Source organism: Hippocampus guttulatus, chromosome 10, assembly GCF_054856545.1.
Source record: "Hippocampus guttulatus isolate MCC_2025c chromosome 10, RoL_Hgut_1.0, whole genome shotgun sequence".
Classification (NCBI taxonomy): Eukaryota; Metazoa; Chordata; class Actinopteri; order Syngnathiformes; family Syngnathidae; genus Hippocampus; species Hippocampus guttulatus.
Window position 1 is genome coordinate 12,935,273 of NC_141270.1, and position 25,578 is coordinate 12,960,850.

The 25,578-nt window shown below is 42.0% G+C and overlaps 1 protein-coding gene across 2 annotated transcripts; it reads right to left on the reverse strand.

The window, feature by feature from the left end:
- Positions 1–3: 3 nt before the first annotated feature.
- On the reverse strand, positions 4–25,435 carry strn (striatin, calmodulin binding protein). Of its 2 annotated transcripts, XM_086121888.1 has the most exons (17): positions 25,100–25,435; positions 14,851–14,954; positions 12,792–12,865; positions 11,154–11,232; positions 9,774–9,944; positions 9,335–9,473; positions 9,087–9,249; positions 8,029–8,139; positions 6,463–6,606; positions 6,242–6,378; positions 5,375–5,550; positions 4,356–4,403; positions 4,150–4,271; positions 3,896–4,063; positions 3,674–3,814; positions 2,204–2,392; positions 4–1,496 (listed from the first exon to the last, which is right to left on the reverse strand). In XM_086121888.1, the coding sequence occupies exons 1-17, from the start codon at positions 25,310–25,312 to the stop codon at positions 1,327–1,329; spliced, it is 2,349 nt and encodes a 782-aa protein (XP_085978014.1). In that variant the 5' UTR covers positions 25,313–25,435; the 3' UTR covers positions 4–1,326. The 2 variants fall into 2 exon arrangements, with proteins under 2 accessions (XP_085978014.1, XP_085978015.1); XM_086121889.1 differs by lacking the exon at positions 8,029–8,139.
- Positions 25,436–25,578: the final 143 nt, after the last annotated feature.

Sequence of the window (25,578 nt, forward strand, 5' to 3'; positions counted from 1 at the left end):
AAGTAATAGTTTACAGCAGGTTTTATTTTGGAACATTGCTTTGATTTACAAACCAGTGAATGAGAAAATGGCTCATTGGATGCTGCACTCTCCGATCATTTGATTCAAAACCTAGGAACGCCTCCTCACATTTTACAGTAGGATTAGAAGTTGCAGGAAATGTCACCTCACTCTGTGTTAGATGGTGAACGTGTTACCGTATGTCAAAGAATCCTAAAGTACTGCACTAGGTTCCTGCTAAACACTGGACTACTGTCAATAAGCGGACATGACACATCACGTCGTAATAAAGCATGTCCGGTGGGGAGAAGGGACTACAAACAGTACAAGCCATTCAATTGGAACAAGAGCAAACTGGCCAAACTCAATTAGTTACTCCTAAAATGGACACCAATAACCAACTTTGAATTGTAAGAGTATAACCAAAATGGTTTACCTTCAACACAAATATTTGCACGTTAATCTTACTTATCAAGTGTACAAGAATCTAACAAACAGACCATATAATGTATCTGCTCTGCCTCACACTACCAGCTTTGCTTGGAAAAGCGCAAAACTGATTCCCCAAATACATTTATCAAAAAGGAGCACTCAAATTCACACTACACAGTTAATTTTAAGACTGAATATATATTTTGTTTATTATAAGCATTTGTCATTTTACATCCAATGTTAAAATCAGCAACACTGTGACAACCAGATCCATTTCTCTGCCGGTTCCTCCCTCCCCACACCCCCAAAACAACCTTGTTAAAATAACATTTCCAAGGCCTTTTAAAGCAAAGGCACATTTGTCAACAAGTGTTTTAAAAAGGAAAATCAAGGCAGGCCAGCAAGTGGAGTCAGTCCAGGAAGCGAAGGAGAAGTGAATCTTGACCGACAACACAAAACCTGATCTTGTGGTGACCGTTAGACGGGAAGGAGAGGGCCTGAGGGATGCGGGCTGACGTCGGGGGGGGGGGGGGGGGGGGGGGGGCAAAAATTGCGGCTCGGAACCGTGTTTCTTGACTCCTCACACTTGTCCTGAGCCTCCTGGCTGTGGAGGTGAAGTCTGAGTTGCTGTAGGGCGCTGTGAGCGGTCACATCCAGGCCTGCCTGGATGTTAGATGAGAGGGGGAGGAGGACAGTTCTCCCAGCCCGACCTGCACGTGGAGATCCCCGGCCTGTTAGCAGCTACAGTGTCTGCCGGACCGATAGAAAACCAGTGGGCGGTAGGGGGGTGGGCTTGGACCAGTGCCTGAAGGTCAGATTCCCCTCCTGTGCCTCGATTGGTCCCTGATCAGTGGAGGCGGTGGAGGGGGCTTCGGGGAGAGACGCCGCACTGTGTCATACGAACACCTTGGCGAGGGCGTCTGCCCCGGCGCTGGCGATGTAGCATTTTGACGGATGAAAAGCCACATCATGAATGGACTCCTCGAACTTCTTTCGGTGAGCTGTGAACTCTTGAATGCAGGTTTTACTCTCTAGGTTCCACAGGCGGATGGAACAGTCGTGACCTGGACAAAAGTTGTCAGAATCAACACATTGTCAAGTGGAACAGGGAAACTGCACAACTTCTACAGTGAACAGCTGTGGGACCTTCTTTGTGGGGACAGTCGAAAACACTTAAAAAAAAAGCTTGTGTCAGAAAACTACAAACTGCTTTCCTATCCGTGTGGTGACTGTAATTAGAATGCCAACATAGGTTGGCGATAAATTCTGAAATTTGTGTTATGAATTGGCCTTCCTGTGTTTGCAGGTTTTCTCCAGGTACTCCGGTTTCCTTGCTGGTTAGGTTGGTTAAATGCTCTATATCTATACTGTCTCTAGGTGGAATCGTGAACAGGAATGTTTGTCTACGTGTGTCTTGCGATTGGCTGGCAACCAGTCCAGTGCACCCTGCCTACTGCCTGAAGTCGGCTGGGATAGGCTCCCATACGCCCACGACCCTCGTGAGGATAAAGTGTTTCAGATTATGGATGGATGGAAAATTTTGAGCTGTATCGTCTTTGGTGGCGAGAGGAATCATCGTAAAACAGGGACCACAGAATAATCTTGCCTTTCCACATATAAGGTTTTTATTGTGCCAGAAATGATTCTAGTTGTAATGCTGCGCTGCTACACTGCATGCTAACGAGTGGTGTTTACTCTTTCATTGCTTGTCAGTAATGCTTCTGTGATGGGAATGGGATTATTTCTGTTAACCCCCAGTTAAGACACTTACTGCCCGACATCAGATACAGTCCATTGGGGTCCACAGCTAAACTGGTGACGGCATCCAGGTGGGCCACCATAGAGTGTATCAGTTTGCCAGTGTTGTTGTCAAAGAACTTGATGTGTCTGTCCTCCTGTGCTGTGATGGTGATGGGTAGCGTGGGGTGGCTGAGGATCTTGTTGATGTGAATAGGAGGACCTAGCACAGCACAAAGACGCATTAATGTGGGAATCGAAATATATGCGTGTAAATGACCACAAATTTTCACATTAAGCATCCTTTAATTGTTTGTGATATTACATATACATTGCAAGATAATTACTATTTTTATGTATTCCTGAAAATGAATTTCATTTGCGGATGAATTGCCCATCACTACGCAAGTGAACCTCTTTGATGAACAATGTCTAATTCACTAACACCAGCGCTGACAGCCATACGCTGCTTTGGGGGAGCAAATACCTACACAAAGCTGGTGTAAAATTGCAGCTAGTGAAAGCCCCTTTATGAGCGCGGGAATGTGAGGGTAATCAGGAAACGCTTCGATATGAAAATGACATGGCCAAAATTACAATGCCCGCACCCCGAGCCATGTCGACCTTGTAATTCCGTGCCATGAATGATGGCAGTTCGACCTGGGCCGGTCCAATGACAGCCCGGTTTCCTACCCTTCCAAACACTTGTTCCACTTAATAAACGTAACGATGCAAAATGAACACTAAATCTTTCTAGTGGAAACTGAAAGATTGTTGCCGTGTCTACATTCTTCTACGTCTGTACTTCAGGCACAGATTCTTCTTTATTAAGCGTATTAAACCAACAAGAGTATAGCTCTCTGTACAACTCAACACAGGATTCTGGTTCAGGCAAGCCATTTTAAACTAAAAAGAAAAAATCAGTTATTACATGGACATTCATCATCCATCCTCGTGTGCTGCCGGAGGCAGAGTGTGCTCCACTCACATTCATTTCTGAATGCAGTCTATAATTAGAAAATTGTGCTTCATTTGTTTACCCTCCTTGTCCTGTCCTGCCTGACACACTGGGCTCCAGCACTCTGCTTTTTGGGGCACTGAGAATACCCGAAAGGCACAGTTGAGTGAAGAAATGCGCTCTGAGTGTCTTTCCGAATGTACCCTTGTTGAGGGAAGAGGGATTATGGGGGTGACGAGCTCCTAATTTTCTCAGTTTTTATCAAACAAATATCCCCTCGAAAAAAAAACTTTTTTTTTTTTGAATGATCTGACTGAGAAGGAAGAAAAACAGCAAGAAAACTTGAAATAGCAAGGTAAACCCGTAACAGAGAGACTGAAGCAGCAATTAACGAACGGTTAATGAAGGAAAACTGTAATAAACCAGGCCTTGCAAGTTGAGAAACTCAACGTATTTATCTTCTGTTAAAATTAAGATAAGATAAGATAAGATAAGAAATCCTTGTTCAGTTTCAGTCAAGCACATATACGCTCTTTCCAAACAGACCTTGCTCCGAACTGGACTCCAAATTGAGGACAAGTTGACTAGTTTCCATGTTGAAGAGTCCAATCTCCCCGTTCGTGAAGGACGTGACCAGGTGAGCTGGTTCACTGCACACCAGGTCCACCGAGGAGGGAACTCCCATCTCTGATGCAAACATAAGCACCCATAGGTTACACAAAAAGAAGCACCACGGATAACTCTCAGTTACGGGAGTGTAAAGATTACTCTTATTTTCGTTGAACACTGCGAGGGCTGGTGAAGTGCTGTTGGCATCCCACAGTCTCACAGTCCCATCAGCCGAGCAGGAAAGGAGGCGCTGATGTGCACTGCTGTACACTAAGCCCCAAATGGAGTCTGTGTGTCCACAGAGCTCGCCACGCAGCATTGTTGAGTCTATTACACACCAAAAAACTCAATTCACCCACTAAGTTCCACTGTCAAATGTATTTATATTATCACAAAATTCATGCCTGTGTTACCATAGGAATCGTAGGGATCAACGTTGGGATTGGGCATGTTCCAGCATTGGATGGTGCCGTCCACCCCTCCGCTAAAACACTGCTCCCCAGAGCTGCTCATGACCACACTCAACACAGCACCCCTGTGGGTTACAGTATGATCAGATGTTAAACTGTTGGTCTGGCATCACTAAAAACATGTTTTTGTGTGAGAGTACTAATTGTACCTGTGGGCCCTGAACGTGTAGATTGGCTCCACATCTAAAGAGGTACTCCTGCGGACAAAAAAAATATTGAACTAATCATGTGACATTCACTTGTATGACATTCAGGGATGCCAAACGTTCAGGTTTGGCCGTATTTCGTTATGTGCAGTTGCTATGTGTTCCACCGTCACTGGTAGGTTGAAAATATTCTGGAGAGGACGGAACAACGTGTGATGTGGATTAACTTGGGAGTTTTCAAGTGAGTCTGTGGCTAACGTGGTTTGTGATTGGCTGACATAAGATTTTGGACTCCACCAATCCATTCATCGCAATGATGTTTGTGACGTCATCTCATCTTCCTCTATGTATAAAATTAGCTTCGCCGCTCCACAGCTGCAGGGAGCTAGCTAGCATGGTGGCAAAACAGGAGTGATTTCTCCAAAAGTCAAAAAACATCACCTCCATGGCTGAATAAGCGACACTTCTGACAAACATTTTTTTGCAAGAAAGGAGGACAAGAAGAAGAGAGGCGACTGCTTAGCCATGTTAAGCTATTGTTAAATGTATTCAGGAATCGCCAGGATAAATAGCTGATGCTACCTGCAGTACAATTTTCCTACAACACTTGTTGGAACCGCGCTTGTAATGACGGAGAGTAACCAACGATGAATAGCAAATCATTGTTTAGAGAAAAACTAGAATGCATGAGTGTTCTTCTGAGTCTTTCTGGTGCTAAGAGTTTGTTTTGGTTGAATCTAAATGTTCCTGACAAAATAACCAGAATGTTCCTGAGAGGCGATGATCGGAGTTGGCATCTCTTGACATTATAAAACTGCAGATTAACAAGTTGTACTGACCCAGAAGTGTTTACTCTGAATGACGCCCAGTGGACTGTGTGTGGGTGTGTGGCAGAGCTGCGCTGCGAAATCACTTTAATGAGCGAGAACGAGTCCCCGCAGATGACAGAGTCAACCCAGATGGAAAGAAAGTATCTTAACAAACACAAGTGTCGCTTTCTCCAGCATGTCGCGTCTTCTTACTTTTTGGCTGGAGTTGTCTTTTGAAGATTCCACATCTTGAGGGTGTGATCCTCTGAGGCAGTGACCAAGACGGGCTCCACGGGATGGAAGGCCAGTGCTCGAATGGCATCAAAATGGCTCCGCAGGGTAAATTTAGGATTCCAGGTTTTTCTCATGGCATCTTTGTTGTTGCCAATCTGAGGAAATAGTCTCTAGTCAAGAACTTTCAACAGTATGGCGCAATCGTGAACCTAAGTGTGAAAATGCCCTGAATTTAAAAAAAAAAAAAAAAAGAGGGGTTTGCGACGGCCTGACATGAGATAAAGTCAGCTGCACACCGAGCAAGAATGAGGCAGATCTAGACAATCACGAACAAATTACCTTGCATACCTATCGACAATCCTGATATCGCTGCAACAAAATCATGTGGACTCTGGTGTTTTTGTTGATGTTTTTTTCTTTTTAAATCAAGAACCAGCATTTTGGAGCACCACCTATATTATTTTATTGAACCGCAAACGACATGCCGTGGTTGTCCATGGAAAAGCATTGTAGCTATATTTCTTCATATAGAATAAAAAAAAGAAGGGACTGGAAAAAGCCCCACGTGTAGGCCTTATTTCAATTGATAGCCTCATTTCACTGACCGCGTGACCACCAACTTTCCCGGCATTTCTACAAATGCACAATCAAATCTATTTCTCTCTGAGAAATAGAAGAGTGAAAATAGAAGCTTGAGACTTTTGTGAATTTTGGCTATATGATTTGAACGCTGTATATTAGAGAAACACAGTCAGTGTGTTAAACTCTAAGCTTCAATCATCATACTCAAATATTACTGTGACCATAATGATGGCCTCGTGGAAGTTTTGGCTGCCTCCTACTTACATCGTACGCCAGACTGTCAGCCTCGTTGGCTACAGTGAGCCCGGCCAGCTCGCCCAGGCCCAGCTCACTCTCCATGGCCTCATCGGAGCCCATAATGAACGACTTCCCTGAGGTGGGCGGGAAGGTCAGCGCCTCCACTAGAAATAAACAGAGAGCTGGAGTCATCACAATGGCGAAGGAAATTACAGGTAGAAACGAAAATAATATTAATTCTTGCTGACCTTCATCTGCTCGGTTGCCGTCGAGCTCGTTAAAGCGTACCACGTTGGATCGGGATTGGGCGGTGGATGGAGGCTGCATGTGGGACACGTCCTCAGCATCTCTCAGATTAGCCAGCATGTCCTGGAGCTTGGACCGGTTAGGTCCTGTTTAAAGCATCCCATGAAGAGTGTTAACAAGAACCATGAGTGATAACACAGAGTGTAAAGAAATTAAACATGAAAAGGAGGGAAATGCATCACTGAAAGGCAGTAAAATTCGGGGATGCAGAAACAATACAAATGACGGAATGCAAGTCAGCAGCACAGCCTTTAATTCAAGAGGCAGGAAGGTGGCCGAGGTACTTTTGTCATTAAATGTAGACTTGTGTGAATGGGAGTCCAAAACAATATGGATATACATTTTAACTAATGGGGACAAGCTATAAAAACAATTGCCTTTTAAATTGCTTGCATTATAAATAGTTGGGGTTTCAGGAGTGCCTGACCAATCTCTGAAAATATGTCTTTGAGCAAGCCATTCTCAATTTCCATCAGCTGACTATTTTAATTTTATTTTTTGCAACAGTGGGGCTAATTCATATAGTAGTATTTAATTCAATTATTATCTTTACGTTCGCAATTTTTTTTTTCCAGACTCGGGGCTCTGCTTCCGCAAGTAGGAGCAGATGGCCTCATTCAGCCCACTCGCTTCATCCCCGGTCGTCATGGTAACAAAATCCCTACCCACCATTGGCCCTGCAGTATATAGGGCAGGGTGAAAAACACTCACTTGTGTAGGACAGGGCTGCCCCCTCAAAACTGGCTAATTTTAGCCAGACAAGAAATAAGATATGTAAAATGTGATATAATTCTTCATTTTGAGTCAAAATCATGTGACAGGAACCTTATCAAACCACCTGATAACTGTTATAATTTGTGAAAAAAATGCACAATACAACTCCTGTAACACTGTATCACCTTTAACATCTGTACATCTGTTTACTTTGACTTCGGCCACAGATTGAAGTGTAAAACTAATCTGTGCGAAACCAGAGAAGTAATAAAAGTAGCATTGGACGAAATGAGGCAGAATGTGAATGGCCTTAATTTCTTCATTCAATCACAGCAAGAAAAAAAAATTGCAGAATGAAGTAGGCTATAACGACTTAAGTGCATTTCCCTGAGAGTTTGAGCGGTTGAGACAATTGCGAAGAGCTGCAAATGTAACAAGCATCAAGGCTGACAAACCATGATGGTGATAATGGTGAGAATGACATTATCACTGCAGAAAGCAGTGCGGTAACAAACAGGCTGTGGTGATAACTTGGTACGCAGATGAACCACCTTTCGTGATCTGTGGCATTAGAGCGGGACAGAACAACATGCAGTGAGCGAGGAAAAGGAAAGGGCACACATTTGGAATGCGCAGCACAGAGAACAGAAACTATTCAGGATGAAATGACAGACAAGAATAAGTCAGAGCAAAGCCAATTAAAGGGCATTTGATTGGAGCTTTTGACGGAACTCAAGAAAGTGAAGCTCTACAAAGAGAGAAGAAGGGAGGCAGCAACGCCTGGCAGGACTTACTCTTCACCCCCTTTTTCCCCTTGCGTTCCTTTCTGTACTGCTCCTTGAGTTTGGTTATCAAGCCCGGGTCCACGTCCCAGGCCTCAGAAATGGGACCGTGCTCGTCCTTGTCTACATAGGGGGGACAAAACCAAACCGAGAGGCTGTTGAGGAACTGCCAAGTGGTGAGCCTAAAAAGGCCTGGCATGGTGGAGCATATACAGAGCTGTCTCTCCATTTCCTCCTACTTTGGAGGTTTCTCAAGGCTCAAGGTAGACAGCATGTACACATGAGCGTCTCCTCGTTGAAAGAGCTCATTCTCATTTTAGAGGTATTGTTTCGGATTCTTTGCATGCCGTGAATGTTCTAATTTGGATATTTGGATTTGTCATAGATACCTTTAACACAAAAAGTATCATTTTATGATTGGATGCCCAGCGTGTCGGCTTTAGAGTGCACAACAAGCGGACAGACTTCAAACTAAGAATTTGCGTTTTGTGGGATTAACTCTACATTTCCAGAGGCAAATGTGTTTTTGCGTAGAAGACAAAATAAAGTCAATATTGCAGACTACTAGCTGCAGACTCTTCAGTCTTTCCAAATATGTCCACGAATATACATTTAAAGACGGTGAATTCAGATGTCCTATAATTGTCCTTTAAAGACCATAAAGATAGGTTTTCGTTCCAAGCATGCCCAAATGCCCAAAAATTCTAAATTTGAACACTGGCACAACCCAGGACCCCTTATAAAGAAACAGCTCAGTATAATATTGAGCCCATTTTTCTGGCTTTAATCTGAGGACCAGTGGAAGACAAACAGACTGATTAAACGCACAGGATGTGAGACACGCTCTAGTCACAGGCTAGCTACGGGAACACACGGAGCGGATGACATCACACAATATGAGATTAACTCCATTAGTTGTGATTTATGTACACAAGACAAATGAATGAAAAGTGTTAGGAAATCACGTTTAAAGTCAAATTACAACGTTGAAACAATTAGCAATCTTTTCAGGTTTTATAAGCTGTTTTTATTTATTTTGTACATTATGCTGCCACTTCCAACACACTCACCCCAGTCAGTGCCATCCCCTGTGCCGCGACACTCTGGTGAGATGTCCATCTCGTCGGGACTTGATAAGAAGTCGAAGCCCTTAAGGGCATCTTCTGTGTCTGGGTCCTCACTAATGTCCATACTGGCTGGCGGCGTTGACGATGATGGCTTCTTCCGAATGATCTGCAGGGTACGTACAGAAAGATTAAATATAAATCGTCACGATATAACCCAGTTTCAGCAAGTGAAGGTGTAGCTATTATTTTACCGTTCTGGACTCCACATTAGTCCTGTCCTTGCCCTCACTATCCTCTTCATCATCGTCATCACTGAACTCAGCTGCCGCATTCTCGATGAACTTGAAGGCCTCCAGTACAGCGCTTGTGTCAGATGACAGCTCGGCTTTCCTGTCGAGTATGAATCCGAATAGACCCAATTTCAGGTTAAAACAGCTTTCGAACACAATACAAGGGTTAAGAGTGTGACTGCTTACAATGAGATTTACAATCAAGAAATCACAAACTATGCGAGTACTATTCATTTGAGTGAGGTTACTACTACTCTGCTCTAGTATGTCATAGTCCATCGCAGCTTCTTATGAGAAACGAGAGGAATTGGATGGTGGGGATGCCCACTGAACGGCTGCTGAAATACTTATGGATGCTGTACTCACTTAACAGCCAGAAAGGACTGTAGAAAGAACTTACCCTCGAGTCCCCATTCCCTTTGTTGATGCGTCTGTTCCATTTACCAAAGGCTCCGTATTCATATGTTCAACCGTCTTCCCACTTCCGTCGCCAGCTAGGCCCAGCAGCGCTCGCACACGCTGTGACTTCACATCTAAGATGGTGTCGGTGTAACCCACCTCCTGCAGGTACCTAGAAAGTGACAAATAGAAAGGTTAAAGAAGTTGTTGTAGGAAAAATGTAACAGTGAGAAAGGATGACCTGCCGACTGAGTTGATAGTGCTGCATTAAAAAATATATATTAAAAAAACATGTCTTGGCGGAACAGAGATGATGACAAGGGAAAAAAATATATTGCACGGACATTGATGGGATCAGAGATGGAGGAAGAGATTCTTGCTACTGTCGAATGTGCTTCGTCGACTAGCACAAATGTGATTAACAGCATCTTATGCTGCTGAAATTAGCACTTTGCTCATCAAGACTTATGGGCTGCCTGATCAGCATGCGAGGCAGATGATGCGAGAGGCTGCAGTATGGGGAATGGAGAGATGGATCGCATTGTACAGAGCTGAGGGACCACATAACAGACAAGAACATTGTAAAGACCTCCACCGAAGTTTATCACTTGCAAAATGATAAGGGAACAGACGTAACGTAACATAGCAAATTAAATACACTGGTGACGCGACATATACTATATTCTGCCTGAAACGTCTGGATATTTAGACACAAAATGGAATAACTACCTCAGGTCAAACAACTTGGTTTCGGTTTTCGCAGGGATTTACGAGGCGCATTAATCCACCTGGTTTGTAACGTCGGCATTTTAGAAGTTAAAAGACCAGCAGACAGTCACCAGCGCATTCCTGCTACACTTAACAGTTCATCACATAAGTGTATGTGAGTGGAAAGCTCTTTGGGTAGTTCGCATATAATGTAGATGATACACTGATAATTAGTGCACTCCATTTAGCATTTTAATCAATTTGGATTTTTCATCTGTTGAACTATGACATCTTTTTATTTTGGTGGCTTTTTTTTGGAGGTGCTGTGAAAATAATTTTGATTGTAGCATAAGATTTTAACATTTAATGAGTTTTTTTTTTGTTTACTTTCACAAAAACAGACATGAAACTATAATAGGAAGTTACAAAAAAGATGCAGCAGTCAATGACTGGTGTTGCCCATGTGAGGGAGCTCCTGTCCACGTTTTTGGGCCTCATCACTGCTGACAAAGTACACCATCATACACCAACTGTAATTAGCATGAGGTCAGCCAAACATATGCACCAGAAAGCATTCCAAACAGCCAGGTAATCGAGTCACACTTCTTATGTTTTGTAGCCAAATAAAGAAATGATTACTAGGAAAGTATAAAGATACTGTTAATGTTCTTACTGCCTGAGGAGCTGCCGGCCTTGTTTCCAGGACAGCTGATTGTTCAGCGATCCAGAAGTGTCATTCTCATTCGTATCGTCTGGAGAAAAGGAGGACAACACAAATCAGTGCTCCACAAAAAGCATGGCCTAATAATATCTGCACTCCATCACAACATTCTTCACCACATTGTAGCAACGACACAAATTCAGCTCTCAGTTACTTCAGCGTGTCAACAGAATTTCCCGATCAATTCATTGAAGTATATATAGTGATTGACTTCAGAATGTATCTTTCTTGATGAATATCTGTACTTCTTGATATTGATGCTTGAACAAGCCGCTTTATTTTTAATGACCACTACAGTTTGGCCAACATTTTATGCCTTACATAATGTATCCTGAACTGTTCAAATGTCGCTCTGATAATGAGGGGACTCGAAGCCCAGTGTGATATTCATCTACGTTCACGCTCCACTTACGAGTCAGCTGAGAACCTAGTATGGGCCAGACGCATGTTAAACATTTGGATGTGTCACACATGTGTCACAGTGGCCCGGGGTTGTGGCGTCAAATGATGCAAGTTTGAAGTAGTGGGTCACATGTGAACGATTGGCAGCTGTGTCACCATATGAGCAACACTTCCCACTCGTCTCAACCCTCGCCACCCACCCCCCCATGACCTAACACATCTTCTCTCACCTCCCGCCTGCATCGGCACTTCAAGGGCTTCGGAGCTTTGAAATGTGCTCATGAAACTCGATGAGAAAATAAGAGAGGAATCGTCAAAATGTATGACTTGATGTTGGCGAAAGACTTGAACATGAAAAAACAATGAAAAGACCCACCAAGACGAGCACATTCTTTTTTTTTATATTTACGCTGGGGAAACAAAGCTTTAAGTGCTAATGCAGTTTAATTAGCATGCCGATGTTAAAGAGCACCTTGGAATTTAACTTTCCAGCTACTTTGCAGAAATACTGTAAGTTTAATTGAAAACCAAGTGGGTAGCAGACAGTGAAATCGAATTTGGCTCATCTGCCTCACAGTACTGCAATTCTGGATTAAAATCGCAGTTCCGGTCTTCCTGTGCAGAGTTTGCATGTATTCCTTGTGCTTGTGTGGGTTGTCATCCCTCCCACATTCCTCCTTTGCTTCCTCCCACATTCCAAAAAGATGCATGTTTGGGTCATTGAAGACAATAAATTGTCCCTCGGTGTGAATGTGACTGGGACTGGCTGTTTGCCTAAATGTGGCCTATGGTTGGCTGATGTCCATTCCAGGGTGTAATCCGCCTCTCACCCAAAGCCAGCTGGAATAGGCTTCAGCTCTCCTGTGACCCTAGTAAGGGTAAGTGGTAGTAAAAAATATGGAGGGGTGGATGAAGGCAGCAAATGTACAGCTTGTTGAAACGAACAGGTTCATCGATTGAAAACATTCTGCTACAAAAGAGGAGTTTCGAAATAATGTTTGCAGTACATATTAACAACGGCATGCACCATTTCATTAGTCAAGACAGGACACAAAAGAAAACTATGGAGGCAAACAAGATCTGACATGAGTGAAGCCTTGACAGGCAAAACGGTGATGTCACGAAAGGTATGTGAACACAACAATAACAGTAATTCAGAAGAGCAGGTGGAGGTGATCGCAAACTTACCGGAATCATAGCTTGGAGGTTTCATGTCACCTTGATTTAAGTCGGTCCCGTATTTTAACTTATGATACTTCGCTCTGGAAGTAAAACAAATACAGAAGGTGTACAATTCAACGAATGGATTAGACATATTTGCAAGTCAACCTCTTTGAAGGCCACTGCATATTCACTTGACTTTTCAGACCATCAAAAAATATAATTTAGCCTTCATTTCAAATTTGTCCAAAAAAGATCATGCAAATTGATATCACATAATAATAATAATAATACATTTCATTGGTGAAGATTGCACGACTGTCTGTGTCCTACGTGTTGTGTTGTGTTATGTTATTTTGACTTCAAAATGGCGCCGAGAGAGTGGCTGCCTTTCCAGCAGCTCCTATATTTTGTTGTTCTACTTCTTCCTTTCATAACTTTGCTGCTGTGAATTGGGAATTTCTCCATTGCGAGACTAATAAAGGTTTTCTTATCTTATCTTATTTATAAGCACCTTTCATAACACTCAAGGACACATAGGTGGAAGTTTTCATTTTTTTAATTTTCAAATTTGCTAATATTGTAATATGCAACATTTACAAAGTAACAATCAAAGAAAAAAAACTTGTTGTCAACACTTGGATGCAAATGTACCAGCAGAGGCGGCTCGGTACAAAGATTAATTGAACACCTTTCAATTCACACGGCTCCAGCCCCCATCCAGAAGAAGCTCCTCTCATAAAAATCTCACACTGTTTTTAAAATGTTCTTGGTAATGTGAGTGGTTGCTTAGCAACCAGTGGGATGTAGTAGTAATTCTGGGTTCCAAGCATTTCTCCTGATGCAGACGTGTGCTCTTTCGCAAGGCAAAAGTGGATAACTACGCATTAAAAAGAGCAAGAGGACAATCCCATGCTTGAAAGACTGGAGAGGAAGGTACAGTGCAAGTGACATCTGAGCTGGCTGAGGAAATCAGAACAACTCTTAGCTCTAGTTAAATTGTTAACACTCACAAACACTGGCCACAAATTGACAGGTCAAGGTAAAGTTAAGACATTCGGGGAGACAGACGGGCAGGGGGAATTTGATCAATCAGACAACAATTTGAAGTGGCCAGTACCACTTGTGACTTCGTTCCCAGAAATCCCAAATGTGGCCCGGGCAACATTGAGGGACTGCCTACTTTCTTCTGTCTAGGCAGAAATAAGTCAATAGAATACAGCGGACTGTTTGAAACACACAGTCTTTGACCGCCTGTGCTCCGAGATCGCAGTGGGATGGGTAAAAAAAAAAGACAAAGTATTGCAGAGTCGTTAAATGGCCGACATCTTAAACAGTTAGGAAAGTATCAGATGTTCCAAATCCTCCGAAAAAGATTGGGCTTTACAATAGTCAATTTGTGTTATGCGCTCCTGAAAGGAAGAAAAACTAGCTATCTGAAAAAAATGTGCTACACCCAAGCCAAACATCCATGAGGTCAAACTGCTGTTTCCACAGCCAGTCAAGAGAGCAATGATTGTGACAGCAATAGGCTGAGAAGCTGCTCAATGGCTAAACAATCGGCAACACCAGCATCAAGTTGGTACAAGTGAGATGGTGACGAGCTGGAGCACATGAGAATGAAAACAAAATCTCTCAGACGAGGGAAAGCTATGGCGTTGACCTCATTTCGTCTGGAAAACGAATTCTCCATTCTTGTCCTCATTTTTTGCATGTTTTAAGACATGCCAACGTGACCTTTTTGCCAACATGCTCCCTGAGACATCTGACAGCTAAACCCAAGAGCATCTCACGCCACTGCTGAATCTGTTGACATTGTACTTGTGTATGCGCAATGCGAATGACTCCTGACTGTGCGCACTCTTAAAATGCTAACATTTATCTTAAAATGCTAACATTTATAGTCAAGAATGCAACTTGCTGATGAAAGCACTCGAATGCAGAACACCCACGGAGATTTCGACTGATGACTTCTACCACATCTTTTCGCGCCTTTCTCTGGGCAAAAAGGTATGTATTTTAGAGGTAAAGAAAAGATGCAACATGTCTGTGGGAGGACTGAAGCCGCGATAGTGATGTCACTCACCTCTCTTGCTTCAGCGCATACTCCAACATTTTGATCCTCCTCACAAGATCTTTCTTCAGATTTTCCTGGCCCTTCCTTTCTCCTTGTAGGAAGGCAATTTGTGCCTGGAAATACAAAGACAGGTGACATTATAAAGGAGTACAAGAAAAACATGCACCACGTTTATAGAAAGATACATTTTTCTGGTTTGCTGGCAACCTCATCCTAAAAACATTATTTCTTGGAATAAAGACTTGATGTTACCCTCCTCAAGGCTACAGCACATCAAAAAGCAGCTTTGTTGAGACTGAAATAGGACAATGTCAAATCAATATGCGTGGCAGGATGGCAAATAATAAGCCTAACCTACTCACACTCCTACACAACAACAAATCCTCCAATGTTGTTCCCAAAAAATATTTTCACTTTACACTAACTGTTTATTTTAAACAGGCAGCAGCTGGAGTTGCTATCCTTCCTGACCACATGCATAAATGTATGAGGTTACTGACAGAGTGTGGTCTCCCTTTTTTCACACATCACAGTTAACATGTACCCTGTTAAAAAAAAATGTTCTTTGGCGAAACCGCAACTGCCTGTGAACACTGGATGGTGATGATGCTCCTTTCAGCTGAGGATTTTTCAACAAGCAAGAGGTTCCCGAAGGGAGATTGTAATGTGGTGTACTTGCTGGTGCTTAAAGGAGGCCTGGTCGCCAGAGTAGCGAAATAACAAAATGGGAGGCCGTGTAAAAATTGTCCCAAATAAATGAACTGTGTGACGCGGTGTGAAAACAGGAAAGTCACAACTTTTGCCCTTATTTACAACAAACGTCCTCAAGGAATAGTAGTCGATTCAATATTGCTTAAAAGTTAAGGCTGGCATGATTAAATGGATTAAACAGATTTAGATGAGCGGCAGAGTGAATGGATTGATGGCTTCCTTTGAGTTCTTCAATAAGAATGCGACCTCTCAGCCCTTGTTTCACCCCTTCGCCCTCAGGTTTGTTAGTTCACTAGAACGAAAACCATCTTGTGCTATGCATTTCTATTGATTTGATTACATTATTCATCAATTGTGCTGACAATGTTCTCTAAGTTTATGTCAGTAATTTTCCATAGTTTATCGTAAAATGTATTCAAATGCCCATCCCTAGCTTGCACTGATGAAAAATAATTCCTATATGATGGGCGCAAACTGTAGAAAAATGTTTCTATTATTAACGTACTGTATGTTTTCACATACCATACATGAAGCTGGTGCATGACACAATATTTTGCATGTGTAAAATTTTACAAGGTGGACTTAAAGTGTAGGTGCTGCTCTGCGCTCAAGAAAACAAAGATGACATGCTCATGAAGCTTATTTGGGATAATGGCGCAAAAACTGTCAGGAGCAAGCAAAGACAGGCCGGGAACTCATCACTTTTTTTGTTAACTTTGTGTTGCACTTCACAGCGGGAACGAAATAGAATTCCTGCATTGGAATCTATATGCAGGAGATGGTGTGAGTTTGAGTGGGCTGGATGATGAGTTCACACGGATAGCAAGCAGAGCTGCTGTAGCCCGCAACAATGAGTCATGACTGCACGTCAGTCTGCCTCACATTGGAAGTAGCATTTCAAATATCCCCGCTCTTTGCAAACAAACTCATCACTGCACGTTTTCCTAAAATCCTGCTAAATTTCAGCTTTGCATGCATGTCAGCAAGTGATCTTGAGAAGCAACATCAAATCCACCACTCTGTCTGCAGCCTACAATTCCACAATGAGTTGGATGCATTCAAATACATCCTGCACGGACAACAACCATGTTAAGGTTCTGTCTGTTTGTCTGTCTGACTTGTCACATCAATTAGCAGGTCAAGACATAAATGTCTGAAAGGCGGGCATGGGAATCCGTTTTGTAATTCACGATTCAATTGGACTCCAACTCAGATTAGGTGTGGGCGATTTTCGTTTGAGAATCGTGAATGTGATCAATTTCAGGTCGATTACGGTGATCGGCCAAAGGTCTGGGAAATCAATCTAAATTTAATAGTTACTGTATTTCTATGCTGGCTTCTCTCGCTCTTAGAAACATTATAATCAAAGAAAAAAGCGTTTTGCATGTACCCTGAATACACCATGTTGCTTGTACAGCAAGCGTGTGACGTTATGCGATTCTGCACTGCCCTTCATTCGTGTTCGGTGACTTTCATGCGGCAAACGAAGGCATTTAAATTTTAGATTCCGGGCAAACCGAAATGTTAGTCCCGGCTCCACTTGATTCTCGATGGCCAACCCGTAGACATCGCTCGTGTGAGTTTCTGTATATCTGGTTTGGGTTTTGCATCACATGTGGTTGACAGATATAAAATTCCTCGTGGTAGTGAGAGGCTACTAGGAAATGACCGCGCCTCTGGCTATGTGCCAAGACAAGGGCCCAATATCAATATAACTAAGCTACTCATTTACTGTATCATTTGTTATATTGGCAACAATGTTTTCCATATGTAATAATGCACTTTTTGTAATGATACCCAGAGATTAATGCAATTTATTTTGCGGACCCTCAGGAGTCCAGAGACTCAACAAAGGCTACTCAGTCACTCATCTTTTCAAAATGAAATCATCATCAACTGTTGTTGCTCTCAGCTATGTTGTGGCTTGACTGTTGTGCGAATGTGCGGGAAGGCATGCACACATGTATGAATTTGTCTTTTGCAATATCTGGTGTAGCACAAGCACTCAGCTTCAGAATACAGTGGACCCCCACATTTATGGGGGTTGGCATTCTCATATTCAACCCTTTGTTGATGAGTGGATAATTTAGACTCAGGCTCTTAAAATAACGTGCTCAGGCTTCAATCCAAATTATCAGTCAGGACAACTTCCTAAACAAAGGTGTATCAACATAAAAAAGCGGAGGTGTTCAAACCCACACATTCTTTTTTTAATTCAGGTGATTGTGGAACTATTTTCACCACGGAATATGTGACGTGATTGCAAAGAAATGTAGACCCAATATCAAGCATCCACTTCCTGAACCCCATGAAGCACTTGCCCAAAGACACCCGGTGTTTTGTGGTGCCAGAGAGTGAGAAGAGTGAAGCTCTGTGAATTTCTGGCTTGCCATCTACACCCTGATCAAACATTAACCTTAGGAGGAAGGTAATGAGTCAACTAAGGCTGTAAAGAGACACAGGAAGCATTTAATCCTGGCTTCACACTGACTGCATTATTGGGCTCTGGGATAAGAGCTCCTCAGTGTGTCTGAGTGAGGGACATGTAGGAGTGGGCATCCATCTTAGAGCGTGGTGGGTTTTTTTGGTTTGTTTTTTTCGACGATGGGCAAAGGGCGGCAATAAATTAAATTCTTCAACAATTCTGCTAGGACAAGATATGAACGGGTGTCTGCAATTTTACATGTCAGTCCTAATGTGCAACTATGGCAAATTGTCAGATACCACAAAAAAAAATGTTCTCCCAACTACTTATTAACCAAATATCGTTTCTTTTGGTATTGATTATTGGTAAGGAAAAACCACAAAACAACAATTAAACAGTAACACACAAAGAGGTGTTGATGTTGTCCTCACCAACCATGTAGAAATTGATTCAGTTATTGGACTGGTCATTGTTTTCCCAAAAAGCGCATATTTGCAAATAACTTCTTTTGATTAAACACAAAAATAATCTGTCTGCTTTCATTAGAACAACATGAATAAGAGAGTAACTATTATTAAGAGGCTGAAATTAGAGGAGTTGGTCAATTTTAAACAACTGAGTCTAAATGATTACTCAATGAATGAAATATTTGTTGATTAATTTGATAATTGATTAGTTGTTGATTAATCGGTTAATTTGGACACCTCTATTATGATGATGATGAAGATTATTATTATTAAGTATTCTAGGCCTGAAGTGATGCAAAAGCGTCTTAACTCCAGAGATCAGTGAGATTAATATTAAGGACTCTACTAACAGCAAGTCCATTGATCGAGCTGAAAACAGTTAACACAATGAATTGCAGTCGAACAAAGCTCGAGTTTTCTCAATTTTACAGGATTGCATGAGGCTGCTCATATGGGTTCGGGGCTTCCACACATGGTAACCCTTTGCGACTGGAGGAGGAACAGGGGTTGGTGTAAATCCCTTATGTCAAATGCAAACAAGCTTTCTTTCAATGAGCACAGTTGACTCAGCTCCCCACCACACCACAATCAACATGATGTTCGAACTGATAACTCGCCAAGTACATTCCACACATTCCATCACAGTGGCAGCAACAAAGGATGATAAGTGGCACAAGTCCAGAAGCAAGACAGGTGCAAGTCATTCATCAGTGGAAAGAGTAGTAAATACAGTTAACTCCAGCTGGGATTTATCAGGAATGTTTATTTGGGGGGGGGGGGGGCAACAAAAAACAAAATAAAACATCATTTGGATTACTTCAGTCCATTACAAAGCAAACAATCCATAACAAAATTAAAAAACTGCTGTTCAATCCATGACAATATTTTCCTCTTGACACATTGCATTGGAATTAGGGCTGCACTATAATCTATTATAGAAGAAACAATGATAACAATTATTAAATGTTCTGGAAAGGAATTTGTTACAGCTGCAGCTGATGTGAAAGCATGAGGCTTACCGATACTTCAGTTGTTAATAATTCAGCCCCGGGGGCCAGTTTAGTACCAGGGCTTGGTACCCATGCCAAGTGGAAAGTCTACAAAAGAAGTCCAGACAACACTGCGTGCATCTTCTTTCTTTGCGAGGAGTTAGTTAAACATCAAAGTGCAAGAGTTCGTAGCCTCATCTGTCTGTGTCTAAGACTGCACTTGACTTGGGTACCAACACATTGAGCGGCATCCCCCTTTTGACAGAGTGGAGCGGCATCGCTGATTTTTATTTATTTGTTTGTTTTTCAAATCCCCATATTTAAAAAATGATCGTACTGAATCATTTTTGCTGGCTAAAATGTTGGCTTGGTTTAGTACCAGTACTTGGTGCAACATTAATCAAGACGGTACAAAACATCGCCTATGCCTAACTAAACTGCCTGTGCATGTTACATCTCCTGTTTAGTGGCACAGTATTACAATGAAGTGTTGCTCTTGATGACCAACCTCAGAGAGTGAGAACAAGCAAGCAGCAAGTGACCTTTGGCATCTTTTAAGAGGACAGCATGTCCGACAGCTTCACTCCACTTCAAGAGAAAGTGACACATACATTTCACTCCAGTGTAGCCACCAGCGTAGAGGGTGACTAATTATTTTTGGAGCACGAGGAGACCTCGGGATTTACCCTGCGGTTTCTAGTAACACTGGACAAGGAAATAAATTATTATTTTTTAATCAGAGAAACTCTGTCCAGTGGGTATATTCTTAAGCTCAGAGAAACAAGCTTTAAGAATCATATTTTATCGGACTGACTGTTTGTTATCTGTTCACACTGACTATTTGTCACTGCAATGACTGCTTTGGTGCCAAATATGACGGTCTTGTTAAAACTATGAGTTGGGAACTGTTGTGAGAAACAACATGAGTAGTCGCAATGTAACAATCGCATCTTTTGGAATTATACTTATTTGTACTTTCCCAAGCTGATGCATGTACAGGGACGTAAAAATAACTTCAGCCTGTTTGGAGAAATAAAGTATTGAGTTGACCAAGGAGTGACAGTGACTGAATTTCTGAAAGCCACATAAAGTGCAAGTCTATGTTTGAACTTGGCACTGTGCTTTTTTTCCTCTGAGCGTTAGGGCCAAATTGGCTGGCTTTGTCTTGAAAGTCAACTCAAGAACATTGTAATTTTATCTAGCCTCACTAAAACTAAACTAATCTGAAGCTAACTTCAGTTGTTACTGACAATTTACAATCATAAACATAGCTTTTTCCCCCGCTATCAACAGGCTTCCAGAGTATTTTCAAACATCTCCTATATAATGTAAATATAATGGATTTCAGCATCTCCTACAAGACATTGAGGAAGCGATCCGCTCAGACTAATGATTTTATGACAAAAAACATTTACTTGGGGGGATTAAAAAAACAAGAACATACAGTTGTAATACACTTTACTTTGTTACCATTACAAACCTTGGACTTAGAAAATCAAACAGAGAATAAGATCAGCTTCAAATGTACACAAGCAAAAACAATTTGGACCGATCGACATAAGACTTGGGCCGAGTCTTAACAGACAGGGGCCTTTGCTGTCTGTCCGCACCACAACACAGCAACTACAAGAGCTGACAAGTACAGTACAGTACAGTCAGTCAGTTTCAGGGCTGCCCAGGTAAAGAGGAGTGGCTCTTCACGGGACCTAACACGCTTGCTGGGCAACATTCCTGCATGCTGTGAGGCTTGCCATCGGCCCAAATAAAGCAAAATGAGACAGGTTGTGTACCCAAATGGACTCAGTTAAATATTAAAACAAGCAATGACAGAAATAATGCTAAATTTCTCAATTGTTGGATGTTAATTAGGCAATATATGATAGAGTATACAGAGCACCTTCTGTTTGAACCCAAGTGAGCAAAAGAGTTGGAACGAGCGACTGATGGGTCTTTGTAGTTGCATTCATCAGTCAATGCCTTTTAGATTGACTGATGAAACCTTAGCTAGTATTTGTTTTTTGTTTTGGGTTTCACCTGTAAAAACTGGATTGGCTGTTCAGCAAACACAAAGACCAGAAAACTGTCTATGTGATTCAATCAAACCATTTTGAAGCTGAGAGAAGAGGAACAATCAATCAGAACTTTTGCATCAACAATGTACAATTTGGAATGACCTGAAAAAGAAAGATTACTGGTGCACTGAACAACAGACATCAAACAGGTCGGTCATGGGTATCGACATCAGTTGATGACAGAAACATTGGAAGAGCTGTGAAGAAACACCCAAAGACAACAGTCAGTGACATCACTGCCAACCGCCACAGGGGAGGGGTATCAGAATAAACTGTTCAAAGAAGACTTCAAGAGGAGAACATAAAAGCCAAAGCACAAGATGCAAACCCCTCATCAGTAAAAATAACTAGAAGACCAGATTGGATTTTGCAAAGAAGTACAGAGATGGACCACTAACGTTTTGGGGAAAACATTTTCTGGACTGATGAGATCAAGATGAACCTCCAGCAAAGAGAAGGAAAGGCCAAAATATAGAGAAAGAAAGGATCTTCTTATGATCCATAACACACAAGATCATCTGTGAAGCATGGGAGAGGTAATGTGGCTTGGGCTTGCATGGCTGCTTCTAGAACAGGCTCACTAGTTTTTTATTGGTGATGTTACTCATAATGGTATCAGCAGAATGAATTCTTAAGTCTACAATACCATTTTTTCTGGAAATTTACAGAAAAGTGCATCAAAACTAATTGGGAGAAACTTCATCATGCAACAAGACAATGACCCAAAACACTACCAACAAAACAAAGGACTTCAGGGGGAAAAAGTGCAACGTCTTTGGTGATGTGTCACTGCAGCTCAATCTCGATTTTTTTTTTGACCATATGCGACATGTATCAGATATTTTCATGCAGTGTGAACAGTACAACTCATGTTTTTTCAAATCTGACTTGGGCCTCTAACATCTTTGGATATAAACTGAATATGTATGCAATGTGTCTGCATGCATCCGACCTTAACATCATCAAAAGCCCAATATGCGCTCCGTGCAGGCGGGGAAGAATATTAGCTCAGGAGACTACCGTGAATCTGCACTGGTTCGAGTAACAGTGTTGAATTTACATTTGACTTTAATTTAATCCCACTTGTAACATGAAGCATAAAGTTGACATTTGTGGTGACAGTAGTAATTCAGCCGTGCAAATGGCTCATTTCTTACATGTGGTGATGATGTGAGATCATCTTTAGTCGACGTCTCCATGAAAGGAAGAGATCGAAAATCATTGCCCCACCTCCCAATAATATTTCTAACTCCTCCCATTTCGCTCCTCTGTTATTATAAAATGATAAAAACATGAGCCCCTACACGCTTGACGATATTTACTTTCATAAACACAGCCATGTTGTGCTTTGTGCGCATGCGTGTCATATCAAAGAAGCGCTGCATTCACATTAGAAGTTGCTTTGGTTTTTGTAATGTGAACAAGCAAATAAAAAGCTCAGATTAAAAAAAAAAACATGGAATTGGTCATAACAGCCTGCAGTGTGAATGTAGCATTATAATAACAATAATAATACAGCGCTTTAACAGAACACTCAAAGGCACTTTATGTAGTAAAAAACAATAATTTAAAAAAATAAACAGAACAACAAATTAGGCATTTAACAAAACAGAACAAACAAACAAAAAAACTTAACTGAATATTGCATTTATTTTACTTCCTGAAGAGGTAAAATTAATGGAGAAAGCCCCTGAAACAAACAAGAACTGAAAGAGACTGCAGTAATGGCCTGGAAAAGAATTTCAAATTTAAAATGCAACAATCTGGTGAGGTCTTTCGATCACAGGCTAGATGCAGTTATTGCAAGTAAGAGTCATGCCACTACCGGTATATATTAAACGTTGTTCATTTTAAATTCAGTGGAAAAAGTCAGTTCCAATCATTTTACTCACTTGAAAAGTGGGTTGCTGCAAACAAAATGTGCTCTGTCTTGAGTTGTTTGTTACATCTAGATGTAAATACCATGAAATCAAAGCTGAACTTACAAACCTTTGCCTCATATTGATCTTATGATGAATGAAACCCAAGCATCTTCACTATACAAGAAGAGCAAAGTAATTTACCTTGCCCTTCCAATACTTTTGGGGGGTACAGTACTTGTACGTCAAGGACACAAAAAGGTTGTAGTCACATTTGATACAATCATGATCGTAGCGTTTCGGGTTGTTGGGAAAACAAAACAAAAAGCGCCATGCGCTGTGATTGACGAACATCTTTCAACCTGAAGTCTGCTGGGAGCGACACAAACTTCCCTGTGTCCTTGCATAGCGTAAGTGGTGTAGAATGGATGCATTAATGGAGATCAAGTGCTATAGTGATCAAAATTGTGAGTAAGAACAAGCGCTAAGTGCTTAGTATGCCGCATTGCACAAACGAGACATTGAAATGATGCCCAGAATATCAACCGGTCATTAAAGATGCCAACAACAAAAAAAGTAAGCCGGAATTGATTGTACTGTAGTTTGCCGCCACAAACATACCACCCAACAAGACATTCAGCAACCTCAGTATGCTTTGCTTGAATTGTTACTGCATACAGGCAGGAAGTTAAAAACAGTGGCCACACAGTGAGCAGCATAATTGGAGGACAAGTCTACCACCAGATAACAAAAATATGTCTTGATTCAACCCCACATGTAGGCTCAAAATAATAGAGATAAACGTTTGGCATGAAAACGGAATTCAATCACGAAATAGAATGTGGCCAATCTACTGCAGGAAGTCAATTATGTGGTTTATTTTCAAATTGGGGCATTACTCAAGTTGGACATCAACAAAAGAAACCTGAAAAGAAAGTAGAAAACCTAAACATCATGTTTCACAGATCATCATGTGGAAGCATTACATGAGAAAAAATATACAAACAGTAAATGTGTTTAGAAGGGGAGACAGCCGTTGACGGCCATACTTTTAGCCAGTTCTCAGAATTCAGTTTTGTGAGCTATATTTAAAGTGACTTAGAGTGAAACTGATATGAGAAATACACATACAGTGGTCGAGATTGATCTTAACGCCTTGTTTCTGGGGAGTGGCAGTGGCAGCCATACGATCCAATCCAATGCATAACAATACATTGTGACTCCATAGTGTGGTATGTGGCTTTTGGAGGGGGTAGCTAATAACAGAACAAATGACGGACAACTACATAGGTACTTGGTAATCATCACCATAGAAACAGTAGTTTAGTAAAGCTTCTTCGAGAAATTTCGTGAACTTAAACAACAACAACAACGAAGACATACTTAGCCAGCGAATTTAGCCGTGACTGTTAGCAACAGCTAGCTAACAACTGTATCACTTTGCTAACAGGAAATCCATAAATCGTTTGTTCAAGTCCACTATCAAACGCGACGCAAAAAACAAACGCATTCATCCGACACAGCAAGCTGGTTCAGTAACTGGGTCGAAAACAACCATCGTTCGGTCGGGTCGTGGGGGTCGTTATAGCGTTTAGCTTCTAAGCGAAAGCTAACAAGCTAGCCTAGTAATGAGGACAATCATTCGCAGAAGCTCAAACGAGAAGCACTGGAATGGCTATGCCTCGAAACTGTCAGAATAAATAGTCACCAATGTGCAAAATGTGGTGATTTTCACCTGTAATTCGGCCCGCTCCACGTCCCATTGTGCCCTTTCGACTTCGAAGCGGGCCCATTCGTGCTGCAGGAAGTGTAAGATCCCCGGGATACTGTACTGCGCCCGAGCCGCCTCCGCTGCGTCACCATCGGGCAGCGGTCCTTTACCAGCGCCGGGTAAAACCGAGTTGTTATTGTTGTTGAAGAACACGCCGGGGCCGGCCTGTTCATCCATGGCCGGGCTCGCTGCGATGATTTATCCTCTGTCTCACCGTTTCTTATCGCTATATGTAAGCAAACAGACACACAGCTTTCGACGGCGTACCGTCTTCTCGAGTCCGGGGAATGAACTCACTTTCTGACAGCTCGCTGTCATTGAATGACGTCAGCGTAAAAGCCCCGCCCACATGCTCGCTGGGAGGGGGTCAGACTCATCTACAGTACAGTACTGTATTTCATTTCTCGAGCAAGGAAACGGCACGAAAGAGTAAAAGATTGGGA

What these genes read in the sequence shown, in the direction of transcription:
- strn (XM_086121888.1), bottom strand. Translation starts at nt 25,312, where the DNA reads ATGGATGAACAGGCCGGCCCCGGCGTGTTCTTCAACAACAATAACAAC. An exon ending in AGGGGATGGCACTGACTGGG is followed by an intron (nt 8,140 to 9,086) that starts GTGAGTGTGTTG and finishes CCCCCTATGTAG; the next exon opens with ACAAGGACGAGCACGGTCCC. An exon ending in GGAGTCCAGTTCGGAGCAAG is followed by an intron (nt 2,393 to 3,673) that starts GTCTGTTTGGAA and finishes GTGCTGTGCTAG; the next exon opens with GTCCTCCTATTCACATCAAC.